At 47.2% G+C, this 21,367-nt stretch overlaps 1 protein-coding gene across 4 annotated transcripts; it reads right to left on the bottom strand.

Moving 5' to 3' along the window:
• Positions 1 to 6,368: 6,368 nt before the first annotated feature.
• Positions 6,369 to 21,156, bottom strand: GET1 (guided entry of tail-anchored proteins factor 1). Of its 4 annotated transcripts, none has more exons than XM_067739517.1 (5): positions 20,968 to 21,155; positions 11,717 to 11,882; positions 10,448 to 10,549; positions 9,070 to 9,184; positions 6,369 to 7,295 (listed from the first exon to the last, which is right to left on the bottom strand). In XM_067739517.1, the coding sequence occupies exons 1-5, from the start codon at positions 21,067 to 21,069 to the stop codon at positions 7,259 to 7,261; spliced, it is 522 nt and encodes a 173-aa protein (XP_067595618.1). In that variant the 5' UTR covers positions 21,070 to 21,155; the 3' UTR covers positions 6,369 to 7,258. The 4 variants fall into 4 exon arrangements, with proteins under 4 accessions (XP_067595618.1, XP_067595617.1, XP_067595620.1 ...); XM_067739516.1 differs by having other exon boundaries at positions 10,448 to 10,515; positions 20,968 to 21,152; XM_067739519.1 differs by lacking the exon at positions 6,369 to 7,295 and adding an exon at positions 8,399 to 8,939 and having other exon boundaries at positions 20,968 to 21,156.
• Between the last annotated feature and the right edge of the window lie 211 nt (positions 21,157 to 21,367).

Here is a 21,367-nt window from a genome sequence, read left to right as displayed (position 1 = left end):
AGTAGGGGCCTAGGAAGAGGTCCCTCTCACAAACTGGGACATCCAACCTGAGTGAGCTACCAAACTTAAACTCTGTTGACATTAATCAGCCCTCATCCTATTGGAGAGCCTGAAATTGGGTTACCCGGTCTCTGTAATTTAAAGTTTAAAGCGATTTAGGCTGGTAGTACCCCCAGGGCAGTGGAGATGCAAACCCTCTCTGGAAGAAACTACCTTTAATCCAGGCCTCAAGAAATTCCCCTAGAGAGGTCAGAGAAAGACACAAGAAAACAAGGTGCTATGAGAACCAACAGGAACAACAGATATCTGGGTCAGATCTACGAAAACTTCACATATCAGCGTTATTACTGTGGACAGAGAATGCGGCCTGCCGTTTCACTAAACGAAGGATGCTGTGGCCAGAAAACCATCAGCCACTGCAGCTGCCCCTGACTGCTGAGGGGATTCAGGATGGAGAAAAACAGGACACAGGCCCTAGACAGGAAAGATGCATATCAAAGGAATAATTTCAGTAAGCCCGGACACCTCAGGATATGGCTGAGTTCCAATAAAATCAACACACTCGAGCCTATAGGCCAAGTCCAGCTGCTCCCTGATTTTGCAAATAGTGGTTTGTTAACCCTGTTCTAACAGATAAACTTCAAGCAGGAGGAAAGTGATTTGAGATAAAAGGTCTCGTATGCAAGAGACTGGTAATTCTAAGAGAACATTACCGTTTTATACAACTCGTGGCGTTACAAAAAAGTAAGATATAGCTAAAGTATCAGGTATCTATCACATAGGTTTATGACAAGAGTAGCAAATACGTCGGGAGGGAAAGACTGGAGCTAAACTGTTGTCTTACACTGCTGATGAGGAGAGAAGAATATTAACTTTAAGCACTGATAAATTTTCTAGTATAAGCACTATAGCAAAAGTCAAATAACTTCAACACGTATGGGCGAGAGGGACGTGAAAAACAAAAGGTAATTGTGAGATAACAGAGTGTATGTATTGGTCTCTGCCCCCAGTTCTCGGCACAGGGCTCCTGAAACCTGGTAACTGAGTGATGAGACCACCAGGTGAATCTTTGGTTCTAGTATTTCATCCTTGACCCCAGTTCCTGACACGGAGCTCCTAAAACCCTTGTCATTTCCTGGGTGATAGGAGTGTCTTTTGTCCTAAGAACGCGACTCTTGGCGGGCTCCTGAATGGCTCCTGGATGGGGGCTGGTCTTGGTTAGAAGCTTAGACTGTAGCTCCGCACCCCACTGTCTAGAGAGGGGGAGAGGCTGAAAATGGAGTTAATGATCGAACATGCCTACGTAATGCAGCCTCCATAAAATCCCAAAAGTACAGGGTTGGGGAGCTTCCGGGTTGGTGACCCCATGAAGATCTGGGGAGACCGGTGTGCCCAGAGGGCATGGAATCTCCCGCCCCTCCCCACATACCTTGCCCTGTGCTTCTCTTCCTCTGGATGTGCATGTGTGTCCTTTATCCCATCCTTTATCATGAACTGGTAAACAGTAAGTAAATGGTTTTCCTGAGTTCTGTGAGCTGCTCTAGCAAATTAATCGAAGCTGAGGAGGGGGTCGTGGGAACCTCTGAGTTCTAGCTGGTCGTTCAGAAGCACAGGTGACAACCTGGACTTGGGGCTGGCATCTGAAGTGGGGGGGCAGGGGAAGGGGGAGGAGGGCAGTCTTGTGGGACTGAGCCCTCAACCTGTGGGATCTGATGCCATCTCCAGGTAAAAGAGTATCAGAACTGAGTTAAACTGTTGGACACCCAGCTGGTGTCCCAGAGAACTGCTTGTTATGGGGTAAAACCCACACGCATTTGGTGATCAGAAGTGTCAGGAGTTAAGTATTCTGTGTGTGTTGTAAAGGGGACAGAGGAGAAACGCAGGAGGAGGAAAGAACTGTAGGTTCTCCTAAAACAACAAATAAGGAGGAAAAAGAAAACAGGAAAGTGGAACGAATACAAACAAAAATAAAAGTACAAAATAATATGACATAAACCAAATATATCAGTAATTTCAATAAGTGTAAATGGGTTATATGTTCTAATTAAAAGACAATATAGATTGGATTTTTAAAATACAGCCATGTGCTTTTTATACACATATCTAAGCCACTGAGATACAGAAAGTCAAAGGGTGAGAAAAGGTCTGCCAGGCAAATACCATCCAAATGAAAGTTGGTGTAAAAAAAAAAAAAAAAAGACCTGAAGGCAAAAATTATTGCTACAGATAACACAGGTTACTATAACACAACAAAGAGTTCAATCCACCAGGAAGCTGTATGAGTTCTAAACATGCATACATTTAACAATAACTTAAAAACATAAAGCAAAATTGACATAACTACAAGTCTGCATCATAACGGCAGACTTTTATATACCTTTCTCAGTAATGGATGGCTCAGGAAATAAAAGAACAGCAGTAAAGATAAAGATTTGAATAAGACAACTGGTAAGTCTGACCTAATGGACATATACAGAAGCCATACCCCAAAACTTTAAAACTTGTATTTTCCACCACCAACAGAGTATTTACAAAAATTCTATCCAAATATATTTGAAAGTTGAAAAGAAATGGATAAATCCCTACCCTAACATGCCTAATATGACTCAAGAAGAAATATAAAACTGAATAACCCCAGAATCATTATTAAGACACTGAAATCAGTAGTTTAAAATCTTCCAATAAAAATAAGAGAAAACCCAAGCAAGTTTTTACGAGCAAGTTCATGATATATTCAAAGAATAAATAATTCAGATCTTAAGCAATCTAGTCCAGAATATAGAAGGAGGAACACTCTCCAACCCATTCTTATGAGGCTTGCAGAACCTTGATACCAAACCAGATAAGGAAAAAGGCAGTAATTCCACACTCATCATTTCTACAGCATCATACCAAACATCCCAGCCAGAGCAATTAGGCAAAAAAGAAATAAAAGGCATTAATCGGAAAGGAAGAAGTAAAACTACCTATATTCACAGATTACATGATTTTTACATGGAAAATCCTATGGAATCCACTAAAAAACTGTTGAATTGCTAAATGAGTTCTGAAGGTTACATAAAACAAGATCAATGTACAAAAATCAATTTCTGTACACTTGTAACAATCTGAAATTAAATTTTAAAACAATCCCATTTATAATAGCTTCAAAACAAGAGATGTGGGACTTCCCTGGTGGCACAGTGGTTAAGAATCCGCCTGCCAATGCAGGGGACACAGGTTCGATCCCTGGTCCGGAAGATCCCACGTGCCGCGGAGCAACTAAGCCCATGGGCCACAGCTACTGAGGCTGTGCTCCAGAGCCCATGAGCCACAACTACTGAGCCCGGTGCTGCAACTACTGAAGCCCGTGCTCCGCAACAAGAAAAGCCACCGCAATAAGAATCCCACGCACTGCAACCAAGAGTAGCCCCCGCTCGCCGCAGCAACAAAGACCTAAAACAGTAATGAAAACCCAATGCAGCCAAAAATAAATAAATAAATTTATAAAAAAATTTTTTAAATAGTGACACGTTTAAAAATTAAAAAAAAAAAAAGATTGAACTCAGTGGCAAGAGTCAGTATTCTGAGTGTTGAAAGAGGGATGCATACACTTTACATTCCAAACATGCAGGCAGAAAAGGTGACCCACACAAACAATAGTGAACCCAGAGAGAAAATGAACCGTCTGCCCTGCGATCCACATGGTGTGCAAACCAACTACACAAAGAGCTTTAAATCTTGTGACACCACCAAAAGGCTCTGTCATGAAGGACCGGTAAGAAAACAGCACCCTAGAAAATTTCCCTGTTAACTGGTAACCCCCCAACTATGAAAATGTACTCCCTGTAAAAGGTATACGTGGCCCTAGTGGAAAACCATTATGTGTGTTTTTTTTCAAGTTAAATATCCCTGGGTACTGACTTAACACGCTGGAAGGGGTATAAAAAAGTCTAAGGAACAGTCTCTGGCCGTAAAGGCACTTGCGGCATCGACAGAAAACCCTTTATCACAAAAGTATCTAAAACATTAGAAATAAAAACACATAACAATAGACACCACAAGTCAATACAAAATTAGTTGACAGAGCAGTCATATTGATATTACTTAAGATGTTCTGACGAGGAAGGGAAGAAAAAAGAAATCACTATTATCTAAAGCGGTCAGAGAAGGCTTAAAGGTCCAATAAAATATAGATTGGACAGGAGGGGCCAGTGTGCGCACCACACACATGCGCGCGCACACACACACACACACACACAGCCCCCACACACACACAGAGCTATGTATGTGTAAGAAAAACCATGGGAGGCCACAAAGTCTGGCCAGGTCAGGGAAGAGGAAACTAGTTGAGCTAGCTTTCCACCCACTTGCACTGGCAACAGAAGAACTGTATTAACCCCATACAAAAATGACTGTGGGTTTGTACATAAAGATTTCCCTGCTTGACTCACCATAAATATAAAGCAAACAAAATTGGCGTGATGAGAGCTTTAGATGTATTTTTTTTTATATATATTTATTTATTTTATTTTATTTTTGGCTGCATTGGGTCTTCGTTGCTGCGCGCGGGCTTTCTCTAGTTGCGGTGAGCGGGGGCTACTCTTTGTTGTGGTGCGCGGGCTTCTCATTGCGGTGGCTTCTCTTGTTGCGGAGCACGGACTCTAGGCGCGTGGGCTCAGTAGTTGTGGCTCGCGGGCTCTAGAGTGCAGGCTCAGTAGGTGTGGCACACAGGCTTAGTTGCTCCGCGGCATGTGGGATCCTTCCAGACCAGGGCCCGGATCCGTGTCCCCTGCATTGGCAGGCAGATTCTCAACCACTGCACTACCAGGGAAGCCCACTTTAGATGTATTTTAAATCAAACAGATGTCTATTCTCACATGAAACTATAAACTATACCCAGTAATTTTAAATAGAAACACAAAACCTACAGCTATCCATAAAATTTTAGAAAAGAGCGAAAAGCACAAATGTTAACACCAGTCGTCCCACTTCTGTGGAATCACAGGAGACTTTGCTTCCTCACTCCTTTTCTGTACTTTCCAGGTAGGATTTAAAAAAAAAAAAAGCAAACAGTTTTTGTGGGGGTTTTTTTTAGGTATTACTTTTTTTTTTTTTTTTTTGGTACACGGGCCTCTTACTGCTGTGGCCTCTCCCGTTGCAGAGCACAGGCTCCAGACGCACAGGCTCCACGGCCATGGCTCACGGGCCCAGCCGCTCCGCAGCAGGCGGACTCTCAACCACTGCGCCACCAGGGAAGCCCTAGGTATTACTTTTTAAAAGCTATTTTAAAAGCACGTACATCGATATTCATAAATGTATGGAATACCATGGGAAGAATCATAAAGAAACTAGTAATAGTGGAAAAATGGGTGACACGACAGTAGAAGGTCAGAAGATGTACTTTCATCACATCCCTTTCTGTGTCCTTTGAATTCAGTGCCACGTTTACTACCTATTTAAAAACAAACACCAGGGATTTCCCACTGCAGAGGGCACAGGTTTGATCCCTGGTCAGGGACCTAAGATCCCCCACAAGCCACTGCACAGCCAAAAATAAATAAATAATAAAAACTTTAAAAACACACACCATTTTTCAAAAACCACAAGAATGTGAAATGTGATGGCACATTTAAATTTCCCTTATTTCATCTTCACAAACTATTAATGTATGTGGAAAGAGTGAACAGCTGTGAATTATAAATTTTTTCCTCTAGCCTCAGTAAAACCTGTCAAAAATCTTGCAGTATTAATTGCAAGAACATATCCTTGGGAGATAAATACAGGTCTTGTCAGGGAGACTTTCACCAATTAGTGATCCCAGGATGGTCCACAGTGCGCGTACCTGGCCACCCGACTGTTGACTGTGTGACCTGCCATTCACGCCACAGTTCACGAATCACGTAGGGCCTGTGGCCTCGAAGGGGCCCAAGACCCCGAAGCTTCCTTTTGCTGCTATCATGTCCTCGGCAGGTCATCTGCTCATGCTCTGTGGCTAAAACGTACCTGTGAGGTGACTGGACGCTGGACACTGGTGTTTGCTGTAAATACAGCCGTATTCCCAGTTCTACATCCTCTCCCAGAGCTGCAACAGCCTGGGGCCGGGTGAGTCTGAGTGATGAGGGGAACCCAAAACCCACTCTGTGACCATCAACTAAAGCAGCACAGTGCTCCGTCTCTACACAGCTCGATTACCAGAAATAATAACGAACTTACTATCACACCGTCAGGGAACACAAGGATACAAAAGTGATCTTTTAAACACTCGTGCTAGAAGTTCGCTTCACAGGGCCGTGGCCCACTTAGTGATCGTTTCAGGCCCTCTGCCACCGATCGGTCGTAGCAAGTAAGTGGCCGTAAGGAAGGAAGTCACACAAGCACTTGCAAGATTGTAATTAGAAAAAAGTGTTTTTAAAAATACTGAGCAGAATTATACTTGACGGGGCAAACATGTAGCCGTTGAAATTAACTTAATCAGGCTTCCCAGTTTGTTTTTTAAGTTTGTTCCATTCTACAGAGCATAAATATTAAATGCTTTAAAAATACCCTTCATTCGAAATACATTAAATATAAAACACACTGTTCAAACACAAAACAATGCATTATGGGCTCATGAATACATTTATAAAACACAGTAATGAAAAGTTAACAGCTTCAAATAAGTGGATAACACCATCCAAAGACTTGCCCAACAAATGACATTTTAGGAAGGAAAAAGCACAAGCAATGTCAATTAGTGTTATTCTCCTGGTAGTACTGCATGAGATTAAAAAACAAATTTTCAAATTCTAGTAGTAGTATTAAAATTAAGTTACTTTCTAATCTGGATTAAAAATAGCACAAAGTCTTTAAAGTACTTAAGTTATTAGAAAAGTTTGACTTTCCAGTTGGCAATGTGACCTTTAAAATATGCCGAGAGTGCAAATCACAAGTAACAACATGTAGCCCATAATGTCACACACTTCTTATCACAAATCTGGTGCCGTGCTGGCTGGTACACACGAGACTGGCCTCCATGGCTCACAACAAATGTACAAAACTGTGATTCTTCTAAGAATCTCAACATGAAGTCCAAGAACAAACACGTTCAACAACAACAACTAACCTGTGGCTTGTGTTTCCTTTTTTAAAAAAACAAGCAAACAAAAATAAACAAAACAATAAAACAGTATAAATCAGATTTGTAATCTCCTAAGTGAAAATTCGTTTTTGAAAGTGCTGTAGCCAAATTCATCTTCTTTTTCAGCTGAAAGGGTGAAGCACAATGGCCACAACTTTGTTACAGACTAAAATCCAACAGGTAATTCCAACACCACCTAAAAATAAAGAAATTCAACATGAGAGCATGCCAGGAGTTCCGCCCACATTTCCTGCCTCTGCTACCTTTGACTTTAGGAAATAGAGCACTTCAGTCCTTTTTGAGTAGTGTTGGGCTAACACCAAGTTTGTGTTTCCTGGGTTCAAATTGATCACTTTTTTGGGGGGGGCTGCTCTGGGTCTTCGTTGCTGCACGCAGGCTTTCTCTAGTTGTGGCGAGCGGGGGCTACTTTTTTGTTGCGGCGCGCGGGCTTCTCATTGCAGTGGCTTCTCTTGTTGCGGAGCACGGGCTCTAGGTGCGCATGGGCTTCAGTAGTTGTGGCACGCGGGCTTCAGTAGTTGTGGCTCTCAGGCTCTAGAGCGTGGGCTCAGTAGCTGTGGCTCTCAGGCTCTAGAGCGCAGGCTCAGTAGTTGTGGCGCACGGGCTTAGCTGCTCCGTGGCACATGGGATCCTCCCAGACCAGGGCTCGAACCCGTGTCCCCTGCATTGGCAGGCAGATTCTTAACCACTGCGCCACCAGGGAAGCCCGCAGACTTTCTACTGATTCACAGAGCTGCCTTCTTTACTAAGCAGGAACTACTCAAAACAACAAACAATGATTTGAATTTATCTTTCCTGCCAGAGGGATGTGCATCATTATTTATGATATTAATAGACTGTAAGACCACCCTGTCAGATGATCTGTTTTTCCCTTCCCACCAAAGCATTACAAGCACGAAGGAATGTTTACCCACATCTTTCTTGCCCCACTGATGCTGAGAGACAGGAAGAGAGGCCACAAGATGCCCGGAAGGGTGGCCTCTGGCTCCTCAGCTCAGCAACACTGAGAGCCACCAGCTACAACAATCCTGGCTGGGTCCGGGAAGAGGGAGGGGGAGGGGAAGGAAGGGGCCTGGCTAAATTGGAAATCTTTGACACGGTCATCCCTTTGACTTAGCAATTCACCTCCAGCGTGATCACAAATCACAACCAAAGACTGGCTGACCAGGATGTGTACTGCAGCGTCATCTCTACAGCAAAAACTGGGGACTTAAATAAATATCCTTTAACAGGGAAATTAGTAAATTATGACACATCCAAATCAAGAACAGCTATTCAAAATTCCTTAATAAAGAAATTTATTAAGCTGCCCTCTCAGCACACCCAGCAGCACGTCCGTCTCTACTCTGAAGAAATTTATTGATGTGGAAAAAGACTTACATAATAAGACGGGTAAAAAATTGTATGTGCCAGATAACCTTAACCATACAAAAATAAATAGAAAAGAAAACTGGAAAAAATATACTGCAATGTTAAGAGCGGTTCTCCACAGCTACTGAGTCTTTTTAAAAGTTTTTTCTTATATTTCTAATCATTCTACGATGACATGTACTAATTTTAACACCCAAAAGAAATTCTTTCAGAAGTCAAAGAATGGCCGATAGCAGGAAATGCTGCAGAGGGGCTAAGCATAGCGTGAATTGAAAAGGAGTCACAGAATTTGGGAACCAGAGGTGATGTTTCAATAAACGGGGTATCAGACGCCAGGTATTGGGCTTGGATCACGGAGGCAGGCTTGGGTTGAACTGTAGCCCTGCTACTTCACATTTCGGTGACACTGGACACGTAAGTCCTCTAGACGTCAGCTCCTTTGCTGCAAGCCCTGTGTGAGGCGGAGACGCAGAGCTCTCACTGTGGGCGTCAGGCTGAGCTCAGCTGACCGAACCTCCCGCCACACGCCCCTACGTCAACCTGGCCACGCTCTCCCACCGCGTCTGCCAGCGCCCACATACCTGCCACTCCAGTGGGAAATGCTACCAGGCGGTCTAGTGGAGTTATCCACCGACTCGGCACCACGGCCACAGGGACAGAGTAGTACGTCCAGATGAGTGTGACCATCAGGGCAGCCTGCAAAGACACGGCTGGTGAGTGGAAACATCCCGCCAGGCACACAACCGATCACCACGGAAGACGAGGAAACATGGAAACAAACCAAGGAAACTCTCCAGATCGGTGACCTCAAACCCTACCCATCCAGTCCTCACAGCCAGCACATACACACTACCAGATTAGCTGATAGAGTAACCAAGGTCTCCCCCAGCGTAAGTGTTCTTTCCTCACTGAGCACCTCCTCTAAACAGCCAGCTTACGCGAACTACACCTCATCAGTGACAAAAGTGACCTCACGCCTCTCAGATCCTTGAAAAACTAGCTACCGCTCTCACCCACACACCCAACTGCAGAGGTGAGCCCTCTGCGAGGTTAAGTGGCGGGACGAGAAGCGCTGCCTGCCCTCTCCTCCTTTCCCAGCAGCGCTCGGGCAGCTGTCTTCCATCCCCTTCGTGGCCTTGAACGTGCCACTCGAGCGATCGGACCTCAGACCGCGGCTTGCTCAACTCCTCTCCCTGTGAAACCGCTCTCGCACCAAAGGGACAACACCTCAGGATCAATGTCCTCAAACAAACCCAAACCACCTGGGCTTTGGGGGGGCTGGGCGCAAATCTTTTCCCCCAGGAAAGATCACACATAGGACTGAAACTCGGAGACCATTTACAGCAGCCACTAAGTGTGCGAGCGGCACTTCCACACCCTCGGCTGAAGGAAGCAGCCACAAACAGAACAAGTAAACATCCCCCAGGTAAGAACGTTGGGAATCAAAGGTCTTGGACTGACGTGAGAATGACGTGTTCCCTGCCTGAGAGCAGGCATCTACACGTCACCTACATGTCTGCACACCAGGTGACAAGCAACGGCCACAGTCACTGACCACCTTAGAAAATACAATGCCTAAATATCTACAGTCACTGACCCCCTTAGAAAATACAACGTCTAAATAAGCTCTCTCACTCCATACACCCCCAGGCTCCCAACACTGCACTGAAACAAAGGCAAAATGAAAGAACTCCAGAGAAGCGCATCTGCTAAAACATCCCAACATTTAACAACTCTAAAAGACAAAGGCTAAAAGAGACTAAGAGAAACAAAGGCTTCATTTTAGTCTAACATAGAAATTCACAGAGTGTTCAGAGTTACACGCTAGCAGGACCACACAGCACAGCAGCTGAAAGTGGAAAAGCCAGAATTCCCACGCCCGGATTCTGGGCCACATGGTTCTGGAGGACAGTCCGTTACCAGCTTCAATGACCCCAGGTGACAGAATAGGACACTTACTTGCAATATGTAGAAAGCAACACTTATAACCCATTTTATCTTGGCCAACTGAGCTGTCCGTGCTTTCACTGAAAGGAAAAACAGGATGAAATGGTATCAGTCCTAAAAAAAAATGAAGAAGATATTCAAGCACACAGAAATGTTATTTCTTCTCATAAACTATTTTCTAACTATGTATGTAACATCTGCTCAATATACTTAGAAAAGCAAGTTCCCTGATGGTCCAGTGGTTGGGACTCTGCACTCTCACTGCCGAGGGCCTGGGTTTGATCCCTGGTCGGGGAGCTAGGATCCCACAAGCTGCGCAGCACAGCCAAAAAGCAAACAAACAAAATACACACACACACACACACACACACACACACACACACACACTTAGAAAATATAAAATAGAATTTCTTAGAAGTCACCCACTGTGCCGTTACTGAAAACAGAATCACCCACAGATTATGAGATTTGAAGCTTTAATTTTAAAAACTCTTAAAGCTATTCATCTAAATCAGAGACTCTTTTACGAGGCACTTACCAACGGGACTACCTTTTTCTTCCTGGATTTCCCAGACCACACAGCACACTAATCCGTAAGTGGGAGTCAGGTCTGTCTCAGGCCTGGGCAGGCCCCTGTGCATGTTCTACTAGCCATGCACTCTCTCAGCACACAAGCTGACCTCCTATCCATCAGAGGAGACTGTTAGGAACGGTGGCCAACATAAAGCTGAGTGAGACCTGATCCCCAGCCTGAAGTCTACACTTGGATAAGGACACTGCTGGGCATTTTTTAGAGCCTTCACAAAAGCTCCTGGGAATCCACCATGAGATTTTTCTAGGCTTCTCTCAGAAAAGTGTTGAATTTGAAAATGTCAACCTACAGAGAATGAAGAAAATCAAAGATGTTAGAGGTTTCTGTGTGGTTGCGTGTTTTTTTTTTTGTTCTTTTTTTTTTTTTTTTTTGGCCATGACTCTCGGCTTGCGGGATCTTAGTTCCCGGGCCAGGGATCGAACCCGGGACCACAGCAGTGAAAGTGCCGAGTCCTAACAACTAGACCACAAGGGAAGTTCCCAGGCTTCTGTGTTTAGAAAGCAAAGGTTCACCAGCAAATAAGGAGAAAGTAACAATTATTATTACTGGGTCTCTTCTAGACAACTCAAAAGTCTCTGTCAGCATCAGAACCTCAAAGATCAAAGCACGTGTGCCGTGCCTCTTTCTATAAAGATTTCTCTGTTAATCAGCTCGTACGAAGCTTCCCACGCTACACACGAGAACAGTACCGTGAGTTTTGAGCTTATCAGTCATCTTGTTGATCTTCCTCTCCAGCCTGGCGTATCTGGCAAACTCATCCATCATGCTGACGGTGGAGAGCTCCTGCTTCATGCCCTGGATCTCTGCTCGCATCTGTGACTCCTGCTTCACGTCCTTCTGCAGCACCCTGGACATCTGGTGGAGGTGGCAGCCGGGATCAGCCTTCTCCCCCACCCCCTCCCCCATCCGCTTGCTGCCTCCTGCAGCTGGGCACGCTGCCCTTTACCCCCACGGCCAGGCTCTGCTGCCCGGTCCCGGTCCTGCTGCCCCCGACCACAGAAACGAAAACTCCCCCCCACCACACCCCGCCCCGTGAGTCTTTATTCAATTACGTTTTTCCTTCTGCAGATATGCCCACGGACTGCTACAGCACAAATGTATGTATCCCTCACTTTTACTGCAAAATTGTGATTACAGGGTGAAAACCGATTCCATCCCCAGAGCTCCATTCAGGTGACAAGGACCGTGCACGCCCCTCATTCCTGTACAATTCTGTGCTAAATTAGGTGGGCCGAGCAAGGGGGGTGCCGGCGGTCAGGGATGAAGCGGTGGCAGGTGAAGAGGGCATTCCCGCAGAGGGGCTGCCTGGCGTGAGAGTCGGGGTCCCACAGCAGGAGGGGCACACGTGACAAGAGGAGGTGGTGGTGGAGGCCGAGGGCGAGTTACAAAGGATTGCGCAAGTCACGGAGACCTACTGAGGATACTGTGAGCCAGTTTTCTCACTGTGAGAAAAGGGAGTGAGAAACATGCATCGGGAGAGAACCAGAATGAATCCCGTGGGACTGGATGAGACCTGGAGGCACAGGTGTGACCTCGTGGTTTTCCATAGATACACAGACAGATGAAATAACAGACGTAAATGTTTGTGAAGAGGAGCCTCTGACCGCCAGGCCCCACGTGGGACACGATCGGCCCAGGAGCCCTCCTGGCCGCCTGGACAGTGGAGGGGACCCAAGTGTGACGGCACCTGCCCGCACCGTCCCCAGACGCCCCCCACAGACACACACAACGGCCAGGACACCGCCAGCGGCCCGGGTACACATGCAGTGGCTGCCAGGTAGCACCCAACAACCCACCGGGACAGGTGAAGGTCCCAGGAGAGCGAAGGGAGAGCAAGGGGACCACACTCGCACCAGCGCGGAGAGGTCCACGGGCGACCTCGTAGGGAACTGAGAATTCCTCAGGGACTGACCCGGAGTGATGAGTGTACCTCCCCAAATCAACGCCCATGGTACCTGGTGAGATGCAAAGAGAACACAGCATCCTTTATGTGACATCCTCGCCAAACACTGGACAAAGATGTCCACAGGAGGCCATTGTGCAAAGTCACTGCCCTGCGACATTCGGAAATGTCATCCTCGCAATTCAAGGCAAGACCAAGACTCCTTCTAGACTGAAGAGACATGACAAGTATGTGCTATACATGGTGCTGACTGGGGTCCTTCTGCTACAAAGGACGTCACTGGGACGAGGAAACCCTGAACGAGACGGGAGGATTGTACCTGACAGCTGTACTGCGGCCAAGGCCACTGTTTATACACTAATGTACTGGGGAAAGAGGGCACTCGGGTTGACAACTTACTTTCAAATGGTTCAGGAAACAAAACCAGTTCTTTCTAATGAATGTATAACTTTTTTTGCACATTTGTGTTTGTTTCACCTTCTTAAAAATATATTAATAAAGATACATTAATAAACTATATTAATATATTTCCCTGTACTGGTACATAGCTGGTGCACAATAAATCAGTCTGTTCCTCTAGCCCCTGATCCCCCCTGCCTGGTGCACAGGAGGGTGACTCTTCAGTTCGAGCTGGCCAAGGACATACACTCTAGCCAGATCCACCCTAGAGCAGAAAACCGGAATGCACCAAATTATCTTTAAAAATCACAGAATCATCTTAAAGAGCAAGGAATTCATAGATGCTGCTTCAACTCTGTAAATCAAGAAACAGGGGCAGGGACTTCCCTGGCGATCCAGTGGTTAAGACTCTGTGCTTCCATTGCAGGGGGTGTGGGTTGGATCCCTGGTCCGGGAACTAAGATTCCCGAATGCCATGTGAAACAGTGAGGCACAGCCAAAAATTCAAATAAAGGTGTATTTTTTAAAAATTTGATTAAAAAAAAACAGGTGCAGGGTGGAGAAAGGACTTTCAGAGGTGATGGAGATATTCTCTACCTTGATTGTTTCAGTGGTTACCCTGATTAAGTGTGCCAAAACTCATCAAACTGCCCATGTACAAGAAGTGAATTTCACTGAATGCAAATTACACATCAATAAACCTGACTTTTAAAACTAGGATTTAGGGCTTCCCTGGTGGCGCAGTGGTTGAGAGCCCGCCTGCCGATGCAGGGGACACGGGTTCGTGCCCCGGTCTGGGAAGATCCCACATGCCGTGGAGCGGCTGGGCCCATGAGCCATGGCCGCTGAGCCTGTGCGTCCGGAGCCTGTGCTCCGCAACGGAAGAGGCCACAACAGTGAGAGACCCGCATACCGCAGAAAAAAAAAACAACTAGGATTTAAAAAGAAATAGAGGGGGGACTTCCCTGGTGGCACAGTTAAGAATCTGCCTGCCAATGCAGGCAACACAGGTTCGAGCCCTGGTCCAGGAAGATGCCACATGCCGCACAGCAACTAAGCCCATGTGCCATAACTACTGAGCCTGCGCTCTAGAGCCCGCGAGCCACAACTACTGAGCCCGTGAACCACAACTACCAAAGCCCATGCGCCTAGAGCCCATGCTCTGCAAAAAGAGAAGCCACCACATGAGAAGCCCTCGCACAGCAACAAAGACCCAACGCAGCCAAAAATAAATTAAAAAAAAAAAAGAAATAGAGGGGCAAACACATTACGTACATAGCATTATAGAGAATACGGCTGTGCTTCACAGATTTTTTTAATCGAAGGCTTGTAGCAACCCTGCATCAACCAAGTTTACTGGCACCATTTTTCCAACAGTATTTGCTCATTTCACGTCTCTGTGTTACATTCTGGTAGTTCTCATAATATTTCAAACTTTTTTATTATTGTTATATTTGTTATGGTGTTCTTTGATTAGTGGTTTGTTTTTTTTTTAGGCCACACCACGGGGCTTGCGGGATCTTAGTTCCTGGACCAGGGATCGAATCCCAGCCCTCAGCGGTGAAACGGCAGAGTCCTAACCACTGGATCAGCAGGGTATTCCCTGATTAGTGATCTGTGATGTTACTACTACAACTCACTAAAGGCTCAGATGATGGTTAGCATTTTTTAGCAATAAACAAATTTTTAATTAAGGCATGTATACTTTTTTTACACAATGCTATGCTACTGCACACTTAATAGACTCTAGTGTAAACGTAAGTTTTTTATGCACTGGGAAGCCAGGAATTGCATGTGACTCACTTTACTTCAATATTCACTTTATTGCAGTAGCCTGGAACCAAACCCACAATATTTCCGAGGTACGCTGTACATAAAACAATTAAAAACTGGAAAGACCAAAAACGGTTACTCAGGAGTGGAAAGTGAGTGAGGACAGGAAAATAAACTTGAGGGGAACTGAAGAGATTTGTGGTTAAAATTAGGAAATGCAGCGCTTGAAGAAAAAATGAATATATTACATCTACAAGTACAAAAAAAGCAAATTTGGAAGTGTTTAAGTTTGCAAATAGGTACCAACATTAATCCAAGACCTCCTTACAAATAACTGTTAAAATATACTAGAATTATGAATTGAAATGTAAGATTTAAGGAGATTTGAATTTTTTAAATGTTCTTAATATTAATTTTTTTAATATTTATTTACTTGGCTGCGCCAGGTCTTAGTTGCGGCATGTGGGATCCAGTTCCCCAACCAGGGATCGAACCTGGGACCCCTACACTGGGAGCACGGAGCCCTAGCCACTGGACCACCAGGTAAGTCCCAATATTAATTTTTAAAACATAAACATCTGGGGCTTCCCTGGTGGCACAGTGGTTAAGAATCCACCTGCCAATGCAGGGGACACAGGTTTGAGCCCTGGTCCGGGAAGATCCCACATGCCACGCAGCAACTAAGCCAGTGCGCCACAACTACTGAGCCTGCACTCAAGAGCCCGCGAGCCACAACTACTGAGCCAGCGCACCACAACTACTGAGCCCGCACGCTTAGAGCCCATGCTCCGCAACAAGAGGAGCCACCACAATGAGAAGCCCGCGCATGGCAACGAAGACCCAAAGCAGCCAAAAATAAATAAATTAAATAAATAAATTTTAAAAATATATATCTTAAGTCTTTTCTTTTTAAATGTCTATCAGGTTTTTAATTTTTTTGGGGGGCTGCGTTGGGTCTTCGTTGCTGCATGCGCGCTTTCTCTAGTTGCGGTGAGCGGGGGCCACTCTTCCTTGCAGGGTACGGGCTTCTCATTGCGGTGGCTTCTTCTGTTGTGGAGCACAGGATCTAGGCGCACAGGCTTCAGTAGTCTCTTAACCGCTGTGCCACCAGGGAAGTCCCCTGAAGTTTTTATGTACTCAAAGGTGTATTAAATCTCCCACTTGACAGAAGCTGATAAACTGTGTAGGGTATGGTTTTTCAAAGACCTGGAGATGGGTCCACAAGTAATTCTAAAGCAGAAAAGAAAATAAGTTTTTAAAGATCAGTGAGGGAATTCCCCAGTGGTCCAGTGGTTAGGGCTTGGCACTTTCACTGCCTGCTGCCCAGGATCAAATCCTGGTCAGGGAACTGAGATCCCGCAAGCCATCAATCAATAAACAAACAAACAAACAAAATTTGCTTATCATAAAAAAAAGTACGGTGGGAGAATCTGGAGAGAAAACAAGGGCAGAACCAATTCTTTGCTTCTCTTGTCTCCAGACGCTGGCCCTCTGCCTGTGTGAGATCACAGTGTCCTCCTCAGTCACCCTCTGATCCTGTCCAAGTTGGACACTCCCTCTGCCAACAAAATGCCAGGACTTGCGGTGGCACTGGGGTTGTTCAAATCCTCACTCCCCCACTCAATGGCTGGCAACTCTCTGGACCAGTCCCATCTGAAAATCGTGCCCGACGACATTTACAGCCCAAAGGCTCCTCCCTCCCGGAACACAGCAGGCATCCCTGGGAATGGCGGCTCAGGCGTGTCCCTAACACCGCAGGGAGACCCCTCACCCCGGGAAGGGCCAAGGTCCAGAACAACCCCACATGCCCCTCAGCCAGGACCGGCCAAGTCGGGCCCACTCCTCGCAGCCCTGGTCCCCGGCACGGGGGAGTCCGCATCCGCCAGGCCGCACCTGCTCGTGCGCACTCAACCCCCCTCGCCGCCTCTGTCACCCCCTCAAACAGCACTTGGGGCTCATGCTTGTCCACAGCAAGAACTCTCTAGGCGACCGTGCTCCCTGGAAACGGGGAGGGTCTCAGCAAGGCCCTCAGCGGCAGGCCCTGCAGTGTCCACCCCTCACCTCAGTGGCCCAGGCCCCTAAAGAGAAAAGGGAAACGGCCCCTTTTTAGACCAGCAAGTTAAGTGATTTTGAAGTTGTCAAACACAAAAGTGGCGGCCAGTCCCACACACCAAGTCCCAGAGGACAGCCTGCGCTGCACCCATGCTCAAGGTCTGCAAAGCAGGGAGGTCTGTGAGGAAGGGGCCCCTGGCGCCTGAGCACCGCACGCGGCTCTCGGGGACCCGCAGGCAGCCCTCCCGTGCGTAGGTCCTGGGGCGCCTGCGCAGGGCACGCATCTCTCCGCAACCCGCAGGCCGCCCTCCAGCGCATAGGCCCTGGCACGCCTGAGCAGGGCACATGGCTAACTAGGAGCTCCCCCCGCCCTCGGCCACGCCAGTCCTGGGGCCCGGGGCGCCTGCACAGCGCGCCTCCGGCCACGGAGGGGGGCGCTCCGCAGGGTGGTCTTTGTCCCCTCTGCCTCCACCTTTGGTTGTGCTGGATCGCAAATGCATCCTGTGGCTGGAAAGGAAACATGAAAGAACTCGCAGGAAAATTCTAACCAAGTCAACGCCGAGGATTGGGCGTCCTTATCCAGGCACCCAGCCCCCACCCCAGTATTTGGCTGAGGTCCCATCCCAGGACCTTGCAGCACTCTGCTGGGAGAGGACTTCTTGAACTTGAGAGACTTCCTCAAAGGGCCTCTCCTGACTAATGGGAAGGTGCGCCCCTTCCCTGCTCTGGCTGAAGGGAAGAAGCTTCGGAAACCCTGGAAGGAAGGCTACAGTCTGAGGTGCAGGGGGCATGGCCCGTTCCCAGTCAAACTGATCCTCACTGGAGTCTTTCCCACGTGCATCCTCAGATCAGCGCCTGTGATGGGGCAGCCTGTAACGATCAAGAAGCAGCAGCATTTTACCCTACACGGGACCAGCGCGTTCCTTACAGCTTTTCACTGACCCTCAACACAAACCATATCTCTTTATTACTTTTCCCTGTTTGAACACCAGCAACTGTACTCTGCTAGGATAATGTTATCCTTCTGAACCTGGCTAACAATTCTGACAGTGTTACAACCAAGGGAAAACGGGTCTAAGAAGGCTAACTGGTTGGAGGTTAGAGAGGTTACACAGCCGGTAGGATGCAGCAAAGGACGTGACACAGGTCCAAGGACAAACCCAGTGTTCATTCACCTGAACGACAAACAGCCACCCTGATAAGGCACAAACCTCGTGCATGTGTAGACTGCAGCAGTAACTTCTTATGAGAGTGTGCTAGCTGCAGGGCACAGGTTTGGTGAAGGAGCCAGAGGTGATGACAGTTCTTATTTACAGCCACTGCCATATCCCAAACACTCTCCTCCTTCCCCCTCAGCTTATGAGAAACTAGGAACAATTCACAGAGGACTACAAAACCAACACAGCCTCTTTCAGCAATTGAGGTTAGTTTTGTGTGTGCGGTTCCAATATAAGGTGAAATGAGATGGGGTACATAGGAAGAATCGAAGTGATACTGCATGTAAGATGGGCAGGCAACCCACAGAATGGGAGAAGATGTTTGCAAATCATGTATCTGATAAGGAGCTAATATCCAGACTATATAGAGAACTCCTAACTTAACCACAAAAACGCAGCCACTCACACTCGATGTGGGCCTCCAGAGTGCCCTTCCCCTAGGGAGAGCGCCTGCAGCCCCATTAGAAAAGGGGCCACAGACCTGAATAGACTGTTTTTCAAAGATATACAGATGGCCAATAAGCAAATGAAATGTTCAACATCACTAATCATTAGGAAAATGCAAATCAAAACCACAAAGAGAAGCCACTTTGCATCCATTAGGATGGCTATTATCCAAAAAGGAAAAATAATAACTAAAAATAACAAGTGTTGGAGAATGTGGAGAAACTGGAACACTTGTGCATTGCTGGTGAGAATGTACATGATGCAGCCACTGTGGAAAACAGTACAGCAGTTTCTCAAAAAGATTAAAAACAGAATTACCATATGATCCAGCAATTCCACTTCTGGGTATTTACCCAAAAGAACTGAAAGCAGAGATTTGAATAAACACTCGTACACGAACGTTCTAGCAGCATTATTCACAATGGCCAAAAGGCAGAAACAATCCAAACGTCCATCAAAAGATGAATGAACAAACAAAATGTGGTATATACATACCGTGGAATATTATTCAGCCTTATGAAGGACAGAAATGCTAACACAGGCTGCAACAGGGATGAACCCTAAGGACATTATGCTGAGTGAAGTAAGCCAGACATAAAAGGACAAATATTATACGATTTCACTTACATGAGGTGCCTAGAATAGTCAGATTCATAGAGACGGAAAGTAAAACGGTGGTTGCCAGGGACTGGGGGAAGGGGCATGTGGATAACGCCCCGTGTTTACTCAGGACAGAGTCTCAGTTTAGGAAGCTGCAGTTCTGGAGACGAAGGGTGATGAACAGTTGCACAACAATGTGAATGTACTCAATACCACTGAACTATATACCTAAAAATGGTTAAAATGGTAAATTTTATGTTATGTATATTTTACCACAATTTTTAAAAAGTAAGAAAAAAGAAAAGTGGGCTGGGGCCTACTCTTCAAGGGTCTTTTATGCAATGCTGAGTACTTCGGACACCATCTTAAAGACAAGGAAGCATCAGGAAAGATTCCCAACAGGGGATGGGATTAAGAGAGAATTGCCTCAGGACAACTTGGGTGATAAGGTCCTAGAATAGAGTTTTACACAAAACAGGCACCCGATGGATACCAGTAGAGTAGAACAAAAAGAAGTAGAAACCCTGTCTAGTCTCATATACCCCACCACCACCACCAATTTATACCAGGAGAGAAAAGCAGAACTGAGTTCCCAGGACACTGGTATAGTGTGTGCACCCCATCTGTGAGTCTCGGCCTAAGTCAGACAGCCCCTCACTCCCACTGTCGGCCTACAGAGGGCGCCCTTCCGCGGAGAACAGCTCCTCACCTTCTCCACACGCACCTCCCATCAAATATGCCACCAAACCCCCTATTCACGCTCCAACAGGCAGAGGGGCAGACCTCGGAGAATCACACACCAAGGATCAAACCTCCACCCCACCAATCACTAGCTGGATGTCTTAGGACAACTACTAGACTCTGAGTCAAACACACCTCCTCTGGGAGGTACAGGAAGATGGCATGACAGTCACGGCAACCGTGGCGACTGGACACGAGGAAATTACTCATGATGGACAAAACGCCCCGCAGAGAGTGCTCCCAAGTGCCCGTCGCTCCTCTGGGTATAGGAAACATCACAGAGCACTGGGATTCTAAGTCTACACTGTCTCCAACCCCTCCCGCCCCAAGAATGGGGGCCCCTGCATCCTGAGACCCGTCCCCAGGGACCCTGCACAGCTGCACTGCACGCGAGAAGGCGAGACTTCCCGGAGCCCCGGACGCCGTGCTGCAGGCACTGGCCCTCCCCACGCCCCCACCCCAGCAGCCTGAGGCTGCTCGACGCCCCCAGGAACCAGAGAATAATGGAAATGGGTGCGGCTGGCAGAAGGGCACTGAGAACTCCAGACCGCTGCCACGCGAAAACGTGGCCAAGCGTTATCAGGCATTTTTTTTTTCTCCCCAAGAATCCAGAAAACCGGATATGGGGGTAAAGCGTTGCGACTTGACATTAGCAACTCACTCAAAAACATCTTAAAACACAGAACGGCCCAACCAAGACGCCTCTGCAGGCCGAATCCGGCCGTCGGGCGGCCAGTTTGAGACCCGTGTCTACGGCACGCTGGGGCGGCAACCCCACCGGCCCCTGGAAGGCCAGATAGCCACTTACGAAGGAGGAGAAGGACGGGAGGAGGATCCTGAGTACATTGCACCCAAACACGAAGCTGAGCACCAGCAGCCAAGCCCAGCGGTCGGCCTCGGCCGCGCTCATCTCGGAGGCTCACGGCGGCGCCAGCTCGGCTAAATCAGCTCCACCTGGGACCAAGCCGGAGGCCGCGCGTGCGCAGTAAGCCCAGCGGCCCGCAGAGGGGCGCCGCCGCGCCTGCGCACTGCGCCGCACGCGGGGAGGCGGGGCCGTCTCTTGCTCCGCGCTCTGGTTAACGCCAGCCTTGCCCTTGGCCTTCCCGGCTTCCGTAGACTTCTCGCACCCGCCCGACCATCCCGCGGAAGCTGTTTTCCAGATTCGGCCTCCACCATGTCTCTGGTTTTGTTGTATCTGCAAACCACTT

This window comes from Pseudorca crassidens, chromosome 5, assembly GCF_039906515.1.
Source record: "Pseudorca crassidens isolate mPseCra1 chromosome 5, mPseCra1.hap1, whole genome shotgun sequence".
NCBI classification, from domain to species: Eukaryota; Metazoa; Chordata; class Mammalia; order Artiodactyla; family Delphinidae; genus Pseudorca; species Pseudorca crassidens.
Note: the sequence above shows the minus strand (reverse complement) of the source record. Positions and strands in the feature narration are given on the sequence as shown.

Bases quoted from the DNA above. Each gene is read 5' to 3' on its own strand.
- GET1 (XM_067739515.1), bottom strand. From the start codon at position 21,069: ATGAGCGCGGCCGAGGCCGACCGCTGGGCTTGGCTGCTGGTGCTCAGC. The intron at 9,185-10,447 runs GTAAGTGTCCTA...GTGTCTTTGCAG, and splicing joins TTGCTTTCTACATATTGCAA to GCTGCCCTGATGGTCACACT. The intron at 8,940-9,069 runs GTATGTGGGCGC...CGCCTCACACAG, and splicing joins ATTTCCCACTGGAGTGGCAG to GGCTTGCAGCAAAGGAGCTG.